The 11432-nt window shown below is 38.8% G+C and overlaps 1 protein-coding gene and 1 non-coding gene across 2 annotated transcripts; both read left to right on the top strand.

The window, feature by feature from the left end:
- The first annotated feature begins 2890 nt into the window (after positions 1-2890).
- LOC116163134 lies at positions 2891-3684 on the top strand. Its single transcript, XM_031476983.1, has 5 exons — positions 2891-3018; positions 3073-3166; positions 3222-3320; positions 3373-3540; positions 3588-3684. The coding sequence occupies exons 1-5, from the start codon at positions 2921-2923 to the stop codon at positions 3642-3644; spliced, it is 516 nt and encodes a 171-aa protein (XP_031332843.1). The 5' UTR covers positions 2891-2920; the 3' UTR covers positions 3645-3684.
- A 5963-nt stretch (positions 3685-9647) lies between these two features.
- On the top strand, positions 9648-9719 carry Trnac-gca. The gene has a single exon. It is a non-coding gene; the product is annotated as a tRNA-Cys (tRNA).
- Positions 9720-11432: the final 1713 nt, after the last annotated feature.

Here is an 11432-nt window from a genome sequence, read left to right on the forward strand (position 1 = left end):
TCTTGGAAAGTGGGTTAAGCTATTGATCAAAGTCCATTCCCCACCGTTCTAAGTCCAAAGGTTTCCGACCGATCAAAATTCATTCGACACTGTTCAAAGTCCAAAGGTTTCCGGTCGGTCAAAGTCCATTCTTCGGAATGCAAAGTCCAAAAGGTCCCGTGAAAGTCCATTCCCCGCTGTTCAAATTCCAAAGGTGGTCGGTCAAAGTCCATTGCTCACCGGTCAAAGCCCGCGCATAGGTAAATGAATGACTTTACCATTACACATTACTGGGTACGATCTTAGGAGAGCGATCTTTAAAATGAGGGCGCATTTTGGTATGGGAGAGGGCATGCGGCGGGGAGCGAGGTGGCATCAATGTATGCGCACATTTTTAAACGAATTTATTTGCACCTTAAGATGCTGTTATTTTAACTGAAAAACTTTACAATGTACCATAATTACACTACCTAAAAATTAAGCTGTTACATGTACGGCCAATTCTACTCCATCATTGACACCCCAGTCATCATTTCTACAGAGCACAATGATAGGAGAGGTGCTGCCTGTAAATGAATTCAGCAGTCACCGATTACGTCATAGCGTCGGGTCCAGCATCCAAGATGACGTGTACCCCCGGGCCAACTACCGAAATACCCCAGGACCAATCTCCGAAATATCCCAAACTACCAAAGCACCCCGAGCCAACTGCCGAAATATAATCCCGAACCCCCGGCCAACTGTCGAAATATGATCCCGCACCCCAGACTAATTGTCAAAATTTGACCTTGCACACTAGACCAGCGCCAAAATATGGCACCCTGAGTTAACTGCCGAAATCCCGCACCCCGGACCAATGGTCGAAATTTGACCCGGGGTAACTGACAAAATTTGATTTTGCACCCCGAGCCGAATGGCAAAATTAGACCCGTGCTAACTTCCGAAATAGTTTTTCAAGGTCCCCAGAAATTTTCTCACGCTGAAGTGTCGCTATACTTACTGACCTTTTTCCTTGTGTATACGAGGAGAGATTATACATGTCTAAGTTTTAGTTTTGATTTGTTTTGAGCTAGCTGAACAGGTGTTGTGGGTGGTGTAGTGACCCCATACCATTGCATACAGCAATACTGAAATGTAAGTTAAGATGGCACTGCTTTTTCTCAAAACCCGCGGGTCAGCTAGTGAAAGTAAAAAAAACATGAGGTACTTTACAGTTGTGATTTACCATACCATAAGGTTAAGTGTCACCAGTGAATAAGTAAGGTGTCACTCAGTTTCTTTAATTGGTTGAACCTTTCTAGTTCTGGACGAAATCATTTGAATCCTTCACTCGCCAATCACGATATTTATGAGAAATTCGTTCTAACCTTTCAAACATACCAAAGTAGTGGTTCGGAAATCTTTAGACATCCGATGAGTGTACAACCTCTACCACTGGCACAGTACGTGACCAAAGATCGGGTACTACATTTTCCTTGCCTTTACGTAAACGTAAACGAAGATCCTAAAGTACCAAACGTCCTTCGGATCTTTAAAGGGATGTAACCATAATAACGAATGATGGTCAGTTATCACAGTACAATTACTTATCAAAGTCGGAGGTGAGAATCAAAATCTTGAGATACGATGACTACGTCGTCCAAGTCAACGATAGATTGCAATTCAGGTCCCAAGAGCAATTTATTACGCGTTGAAAAGTAGATGGCGCATTTGTCAATCCAAACGGCATCCTCCAAAATTGAGAATGACAACGGCCAGGTACTGTAAAAGCCGATTAACGGCGTGAATCCTCCGCAACGTCAATGTCAAGGAAATTAAGATATTTTTCCTCTCTCAATTGATCTAAAACGGTGGAAATATATGGTAATGGAAAAGCGTCTTGTACCGTTAATGAATTACGTTTTCTATTATACTATCGGTAATGCGCCATATCATCTCATTGGGTAGGTGTAAGTACACCCTGTATGTAAAATCACGTCAATTTTATCCTAGGTCATCTTTTTACGATAATAACTCACAATTAAATCAATCTGATCGAAGAAATTTCGAATGCATTTTTAAAGGGGGTGCAATTACTGTCAGCCGTGGGAAAAAAATTATGTTCTCTGCTGAAGGGTGCAATTACTTTACAGGATAATCACCGTGGCGCTATGAATTATTCAAATTCGGCGAATGTCTATATAAGACAGATTCTCAAATTGTCTTATCATTTTTTACCATGCCACTGGGTGAACGAACAGGCGGCCGATTGCCGGTCCCGGTTGGAAAAGATAGTGCCAAATGGCTGTTTTTACCGGCAAAGGTGTACATGGAGTACATAAGCTGTTGGCCGCTAAATCGTACGTTAATAAGCGACTGCGTCTGTGTGTTTTTGTCGATTGTCACCTCCATCGCTACGTTTGGAAACTGCAACATGATACTTAACGCTGGCGGAGAAGTGACCGTAATCGTGATGGGTCTGCTTAATTTAATCACGCTGTTGGAGGTGAGTAGGTTTGGTCACGTGCCGTTTGCGTAATTGCAAATTTAGACTTTGGGCCGAAGAATGATGCTGCTGTTCAGTTCGAAGAAGCTGGGCAAGCTGTTAACTGTGGTCATCGAGGATTTCTGGCCGTCCGATATTGCGGGGGCGGAGACGGACATTAAGGTCAACACACGAAGCGTTTTCCTTTTCAAGGTGTGGGCCTTATACACCTTCGTCGGCACTGTTACTATGCTTCTGCCTGTCCTCATAACATTTCCGATGGGAACGAAGCCGATGGCCACACACTATCCTGACCCGTTGGAAGATAGTCCTTACTTCGAGATCCTGTACGTGATGGAGTCGTACTGTAGCGTCGATCAGCCGTTTATTGTGGCCGCAGTCGACCTTTTTATCTTCGCGATCATCTTCAACTGCTCCGCCCAATTTAATTTGTTATCTGAATACTTTAAAAGGAACATGGAAAGGGTTCAAAAAATCGAAGACGTAAACGAACGAGGGCAGGAAGCTAGAAATCTGATTATCAGTTGCATTAGGCATCACAATGTACTATTAAAGTGAGTGTCTTCTTGCCGGTAAGGGTAACGCCTTTACTTTCGTAAGCTTTGCAGTAGTTGCAAGGAGCTGAACAGCATCATCAAGGATTTTATGTTGTGGCGCATTGTGACCGGATCAGGTGCTATATGCGTAACGGCGTTCATGATAGTAAGCCAAAATACTCATTTGCTCCCCAATACCTATACAAAAGGGATATTTTTAGCGGTTTCAAGTTAACTTATTCCATGGCGCCTGTTACTTCACGGCGATCATGCTGGAGTGCTTTGTCTATGCCTACGTGGGGAACGACGTCGTGTTCGCCGTAAGTAGCTGGCCTACCTAGGTGGATGATAACTAAAGGTGATTCGCCTCAGAGTTCCAATTTTGCGGACGTCGTATTCACTGCGGGATGGCATCTGCTGGACCTGCCCCAAAATGTCGATATCCAAGAGATGTGCCGCTTCATGATTTTTAGAGCGCAAAAATCGGTCAAGATGACCGTTGGGGATTTCGGTCATTTGACGTTAGAGTTCTACATGAAGGTTAGTTAGAAGCGTGTCCACCCATTACGCTAATTCTTCTCTTGCAGATGGTCAAATTTTCTTTTTCTATTTACACCGTTATGGGAAAAAGATATAACAAATAGATGTAGTGAAATGGAAAGTTTATATTGCCCGAAATTGCACCTTTTTTGAGGAGTTCGTTCTAGTGTAGGAAGTTGGCGCAAAAGTTTCTTTGTGGGAATTTGTGTTCTGAATAAAGATCACGCTGTGAGCTGAAACAATTTTCTCTATTAGGGTTCTTTTATACCAATTGAGAACAACACGTTGGAAGGGTAGTAGCTGTTACGTAACGAGATAAAAACCACTATCGCGACTACGTTAATTTGTTCTTAAACTTATCTAATAGTGATTTGATCACACAGATTGCCAAACAAACTATGACCACAGTTATACCTTTATTTCTTACTCTGAGGTTATACCTTTGAATATAAAATTAGGTTATATGCAAAGGTTATACGTAAAGAACAGATTGCTAACTAAATGGAAATTTAGTTAACGCAGCTGTAATGCAAATAAGTATAACGGGTTGCCTACAAATAGGAAAAATTTGAGGAAATTAAATTTGTTTGACGCAATCCCTAATGCAATTTCGAAAACATTCATTTTCTCTGTTAGAGGACAGGGTACAGCGAATGAACGAACCCCCAGTAAGTACCTATCTTCAATAATCTACACATTTCTCCTCTTTATGTTGGTGGATTATGAGCTATGCCTTGGATTATGAAGTACATCAGACACGTTGGATACGCACAAGTGTGCAGATCACTGACCTCTATTTTTATTTAGGGCAGTGATGCAGATACGCAGTATTTCTCTGAACTAAGTACTTTTTAACTATTGATTTGGTGTTGAGTACGCGAATCAAGTGCAAATACTTACTGCACCTTCGATATTCAAACTACGGTACTGATAACTGTTTGTCTTTGTAATAATAAAAACTCAACTTTCCTATGAAAAGGCTTAATTTATTTACACATGAAGATTATTTGTGGTGTATAATTCTTAACTTTGATTTGATATTGAAGAATATGGTCCATTAGCTGCTGAAATAGCAAACACAGAGATATATCAATCTCAAAAAGCCTTATTCGTTCAAAAGTTAGAAAAGATAAATGCGGAAATAAAAAATGTTATCATCTTATCATGATGTTATCATCAAGGGCCATTTTAAGGTTTCCACAGATAGCTGCGGGCCACATCACAAGAAACCTTACATTAAGAAAATTTTGATTTCTTATTATTAACATAAAAAGTATACAAAATAATAATACCTACAATAAAACGAAAAAATAGAAATAATCATAAAATCATTAGTACCAGCTCAAGAAAATGTACACGTGCAGTGTCCTACAGAATCTATCCAACTACGTTTGTTTCTAAGTTACAGGATGAAAACGAAAAGTTTGACATTTTGGGATATATAATATCTTACTACCGATGTAAGATAGAAAAAAGATAAAAAATGCGTATTGTAGATATTTTTACGTAAAATCCAGTGGCGTAGGCAAAAAACAATTTCTGTGATTCGACCCAAACTTGGAATTTTTTTAATGCAACACCCTGTATATTTTAACGTCCATTTTTTGCATTCTTTTTGTGATTACATTAATGTATCATTCTATATTTTTTTATTTCTTATATATTTTATCAAATTTCTTAAAATTTTGAAATGGCATATTTCTACCGTCAGCCATTTTTATTAATTGGTATCGAGTGCCTTAGTTACCGTGGATACAATAAACAAAACAAAATCTCCATGAATTCATGGCATACTATTTAAAAACACTAATAATAAGGTTTTAATTGATTTTCATTACTTAAAAAAATATAGACGGTTGTGAGTGTGATGCATAAATGTAATCAGAAAAAGGACTGCAAACAATTGACGTTAAGATATACAGGGTGTCATATAAAAAAATGTCAACTTTGGGCCTCAGACCCTCAGAAACGCTGGTCCAAAAGTTTTTTTACCTCGCTTCGGCCTCCTCCTCTGAATCTGAGAGATTGTTCTCTTGGATTCCAATTAAGTCTAGATTCCAAAGCTTCCCTACTTCTTCCATACCCAAAAACTTCTGTATATTATCCTGAGCAACCAGAAATGGTCCATCCAAATAATGTCACCACGGCAATTAAGTTATTTTCTAACTTGAGAATTTTTCCAATGATCAGCTTTCCCCAATAATCACTTCCAATCACAATTTCGAATTCAGCTAACGAGAACGTGGCATCAGGTACTGCTATCCCTTTTTGCTTTTAACTCCTCAAAAATATGGACTGGAACCTTTGATCAGTAGGTATACTGTGCAAATGAACTTTTTCATAATTTGTAACTGTCCTATCAAATAGAATATTCCTGATGACCTCTTCATCCATAGGTTTACTCTTAATAACTTGAATAGTTCTTTTATTTATGAAGCTTTTCTAACAGCCATCAGCAAAAAGAATTCGAGCTAACACTGATGTTCCTCTTGTTCCAAATTGCACCTTCACAACTATTGACTTCATTACTGCAAACAACATTCGATCCACTGGTTCGAGTTGCTTCAATATCTTCAGTTGATGAACACTGATCACAAATCAAATTTTTGAGAAGAGTCTGTGTTAATGGGTAACGCGAGCGCTATTAATTGTTGCGTAATCATGCCAGGGGGTCTCAGTGTTATTTGGAATCGCGTAAAAATCGAGAAAGAATCATATTAAGAGTTAGCTGTATTTTCTAAAAAATTAATGTTGCGAAATCAGAGACGAATCCACACTCTTCAAATAAATAGGTATCAGTTCTACAATTGTCTTTGTGACAATCTGCAAAATTAAGAGCTAAAAATAAAAAAAGTGTTGAAAAATTCCTCCGTTAGATGTCACATCCTGTCGTTATCACTCTTTGAAATCCCTTCGATTTAGCAAAATCAGAAACAAGAGACGAATCTGCCCTTCAAAATGTCATGTTAAAATACGAAACATGTCGTCAAATACTAATTTTGCAGTCGTTATAGTCGTGACCTTGGTGCAGGGTAGTTCCTGATAAGTGACCTTGTTTTATGGTGGAAGGTCGTGCCCTGCGATTTCCCGCCAAAAAACTCGTAGCCTTGGTGAGGGGATTTTCCGTTCGAAGGCTAAAAAATCACTATGGGTGCTGTCGCACTCGTGCTCTTTCCTAATAATGTTGATTGCAAATTCTTTCTAGGAGGTAATGACTAAGTTCTCTTGAATCATTACAACTAGTAGTAGACGTACAATATCGAACCTGTTCGGGTCGCTCTTCATGTTGCGGTGAAAGTAGGCCAAGGTGATGATCAAGGGCATTCGCCTTCAAGGTGATCGGAGGTCAATGGCCCCCCTTTTTGTGTTGTCATATTTCAGCTTGAAGTTTACCATTTCTTTGTCACTTATTTTAAAGGTCATCAAAGTTCAATGACCTCATATTTATATATCAACCCTTTCAGACTCAAAGCGGGCACATATTGAGATGACATGTCGGGAAAAACATGCTCCTACCCTTCCGATAGACGAGGTCAAAAGAATATTGCTGAAGACGAAGCTTCCAACGACCGAACCTCACAGATGGTTCCGGTTATTCAGGTAGTAGCGAGACCAATGATCAGTAATGAGTTGACCTTAAAATGGCTGCCCTCAATATACGGTCTGAACTTCTCAATACTGCAAAGGGCTGCCAGACACTCACGTTCCGTCGTAGAATATTTACGCTCTTGTTTGGTGAGGGATCGAGATAAGTAATAAATAACTTTTTTCCCTTCTTCTGACTTAGCACTGCCCCTGTGCCAGACGCACTAGCATCCGTTTGAATATCGAGGGACTAAATGAAGAATTTTTCAATGTTTAACTATATTTTGTGTCCCACGGTTGACGCTGCCGTAGCGCAAAACCGAATGCCTTCAAAAATCTGCTCCGGATAAATCCCTACATATTTTTTTATTAACTGACATCCCAAAATTGTGCTTTATTAACGAAATCGACCATTTTTAATCATAAATTAACCCTTGCGTCCCAAGCGGTGTAACTGAGTTACCCCAACGGTCTTTTTTAGCATAATTTCGTCAAAGTTTTATTTTCACGTACGATGCTTTAGCTAATCCTTAAATTACTTAGCCGGGCAGATTTACGTTTACATATTTTACATTTAGACTTGTTGTAATGTGGACATGACAAAATCAAAACAGCCGCCAGACCACTCTTAAGTTGGTTAACTGCGCCTCAGTTCGATTTTCCGTCCGATCGTGAGTGGTTGGATTATAGGCGAAAAATTCGATGCGGCTCCTATTAAAGCGCCAACCTCGCGAACCTTGTGGCGGAAATCTGCTCCAGATGGACTTGGAGACCATATTCATTGACGACATACCCTAAGTACTTTGGCTCACTTCAACAAAATCTAGCATCCCGTAGACCATCTAAGATGTTCGAAACAGATGGCAAAGGATAAGCCACGCCCCTAATAACTGACGAAAGTCGACACAGAATCTCCATGACCCATTCTTTTTTTGACCATCACAATCGGGCTACCGCAAGAGTCCAGAACTCAACTCCCGGTATTCAAAATTGACCCAAAGTTGGCACAAGTAACAAATCGGTAATCTTGGGACTCGAAGAACTCCCACACACTCGCATAACTGGCCATTTGCAAAAGTAATATTTCGGAATTCGGACTTCAATAAAAATTTTAAAAAAATGTCTATGTAACGTTCTTCTTTGCAAGTTTGTGACCTTCCCACTCTCTCTCGTCAAACTCAAATCGGCATATTATTGAAATGCACACTTTTCAACACGTAGTCAACCCACCTTACTTTAATCTGACGCGCTCGAGTAAATCTCAAAATCCCCTATTGGGACAGTTATAGCTGTTACGATTTGGGGAAGGAGAATTACACATTCTTTCGCATAGTTCCAAATGGTAGGTACATTGTAGTGTTTTGGCAATTTGAGCAAATTTTAACTTCAGTTTCTGTACTTGTAAACAGAAGTCGTTTATCTACTATTTAATGCAAACGCAAATGGGCCTTCACCTTAACCTTCTGTTTGTACACTTTTTAAGTCGACATAGCAATAAAATATCGATATCGAAGATATGTAGACAATAGGTACAATGCAATCCGGGTAGGTTTATAATTAATACAAATATCCAGTACCTTGTTGTAGGTAATGGACAGCAAGATCTTGTGCAAGTGCCAAGAGATGGCCAGCTAATGAATGACCTATTTAGTTCTAATCGTATCTGATGACGGATATGACACAGAATGGAACACTTCTGGGATCAGAGCCAACTCTGTAAGCAATCGTGTACCTGAAGCTCGCTGATATTTTAAGTTATTGGCGTTAATTGGGTTAAGATGCGGATGAGAAGTTTAATCAACTTTCCTTTTTTTGATCGTATGATCTGGTTGGTAGGCATTTTTCGGCGCGAATACAAATTTCCAAAAAGTTGCACATGTTTTTTTGAAATAAAATCGGAGGAATTAAAGGAAAAGGGAAGATCTGAAGAAACAAGCATTAAAAGTGTGTGAAAATGACAAATAAACCCAAATCATATGAAGAGCCCAACGAAAATAATTGAAAGCTCTCAAAGAAACTAATCTGAAAAATCACAAGAACTTGAGGAACTTCAATAACAGGAAAATTAGGAAGAATCCGATGAATCTTGAATAAGAACATTCTGAAGAATTAGCAGAAAAGAATCATGAGAATACCATTGAATCTCAAATATTGGGCGAATTTGAGAAATAAAAATTAAGAAGATTCATACATAGGACTAAATAATATTTGTTGGAATCAGAATGAGAAGAAGTCATTATGCTGTAGGTAGATTTTTTCTGGATTGGAAATGTAATAATTGCCCCATAGCTTCTTTAGTGGCCTTTGAGTAGGCATTTCTGTACGGTCACCTTTTACGAAACAAAATTCTTTGCACTTGAAGTCGCTGTCTTGTATAATTAGGTGCCGAATTGCAAAATTACCTTATATACCAAAGACCAAAAAGATGGGAAGTGAAATTTGGAAAATTAAAAAATATAGAAAACGATGTAGGTGTAATGTAAACGTGTATGATGCCGAAATAATGCTTACCCATCAAGTTCGGGGGTATAGCTCAGTGGTAGAGCATTCGACTGCAGATCGAGAGGTCCCCGGTTCAAACCCGGGTGCCCCCTCACTTTTTGCTTGCGTAAAACTTGCAATTTTTTGCATGACGAATTACAAAGGACATTAAATGAACCTCCACTGAGATTTTTGTTGTATAAAAACGTCTACAGATTTCCCTAGAGCCCGCAACGCAACTTTTCATTTTTTTACTCCAACGTCGCTGTGTAATTTCTCGTTTATCGTTCCCTCTACATCTGAAAGCTATCGTATCGATCTGTTTTCATATCTCCAGAGGCCGACTTGAACCACTAACCTACTTGAGAATGTGTTGCGTAACTTTTTTGCTCGTGTTTTATTAAAAATGTCTCATTTTAGAGTATATCCTTTAAAAGTTCTTCTAATGCACACACTCTTATATAATGTCTGCGGTAACCAGGAGAACATGATGGATAAGGAAAACTTTTCCGATCATCCATAAACTTAAACTTTTACAAATTTCGTGTCATGAGAACGTTATCTGTGAGGAGGTGTTTGTACTATCAAACTCTTGTAAAATTGGTGTGTTAAGCAGGAGAACATGGTGAATAAGGAAGTCTTTCCCCATCATTCACAGAAGTATTTCACCCCCGCACCCTGGCTTAAACTTTTACAAATGTTGTATCAGGAGAGTGTAATGTGTGAGAAGGTGTTTATTCACACAGAAACTCTTATAAAAATTCGTGTGGTAACTGGGAGAACATGATGGATTCTCATCAGCCGAAAAAATATTTCGTCAAATCGTCACCTTACCTTGCCTTGAACTTTTACAAATGCTGAATCAGGAGAGTATAATCTGTGAGGACTTGTTTATGCTCATAATATCAGCATTGAATAATGATTACTTATTCAATGGTATCAGTCATCAAACTCCTGCAAAATTTTCTTCGCTACCAGTAGAGCCAAGAACGTCTTTCTACATAATCTAGAAAAATATATTTTAACACTTTTCCTTAGCTTATACTCTTATCAGGAGAATATAATATATAAGAAAGTTTGTATTCCTAGCAAACAGTGCATAAGGTTCCAAATTCGTCCAAATTAGAATAATGGTAGTCATCGTCCTGCTGCTAGTAGCCGCGTAATGTAAGTATCTATAATTATGCTATATAAAGATACCAAAGAAGTCGGGAAAAATTTGAATGAAATTTGATACATAAGCACTTGGAATAAAGGAAAATCTAACCACAGAATAAGAATCTAACGTCAGTTTGAAAATTTGGTTTTGCGCATGCGCAGTGCCAACTTTGTTATTTATGGAAGCATTTAAATGTAATTTGATACATAGGCGCTTGGAACAAAGGAAAATCTAACGTTAGTTTCCGAATGTAGATTTGCGCATGCGCAGTTCCAACTTTCTTATTTAGAAAAGCATTGAAATGAAATTCTTCTTATAAACTGAAATTGAAGTAGCACGTCAAAAATAGATTGCACATATGCAACGCTGTCTTTCATATTTGTGGCCGGATTTTTACGATTTTAACAGAAGTTGCATCTTACAAATGGGAAGTGAATGCAAGTGGAAATGCGCTTTTTGTAAATCGTTTAGGATTACTTTTTTAACTTGTCGCTTATTCGCTCAGTGTGCCCTTTCCAGGTCAGAAGGGAGTCAATGATGAATCCCAAATATCTCACTGACCTGGTCAGACCCCGTTGATGTCCTCGAAGACAGAGTCCCATCAAGGCGAGTTAACGGAAAGACAGAAGGCAGAATGATCGAAACTGATCTAAGGAAATTCCAATGT

The sequence above is a fragment of the Photinus pyralis genome, unplaced genomic scaffold, assembly GCF_008802855.1.
Source record: "Photinus pyralis isolate 1611_PpyrPB1 unplaced genomic scaffold, Ppyr1.3 Ppyr1.4_LG2, whole genome shotgun sequence".
Lineage (NCBI taxonomy): Eukaryota > Metazoa > Arthropoda > Insecta > Coleoptera > Lampyridae > Photinus > Photinus pyralis.

Bases quoted from the DNA above. Each gene is read 5' to 3' on its own strand.
- LOC116163134 (XM_031476983.1), top strand. From the start codon at position 2,921: ATGGAAAGGGTTCAAAAAATCGAAGACGTAAACGAACGAGGGCAGGAA. The intron at 3,167-3,221 runs GTAAGCCAAAAT...GGATATTTTTAG, and splicing joins GCGTAACGGCGTTCATGATA to CGGTTTCAAGTTAACTTATT. The intron at 3,321-3,372 runs GTAAGTAGCTGG...GATTCGCCTCAG, and splicing joins GGAACGACGTCGTGTTCGCC to AGTTCCAATTTTGCGGACGT.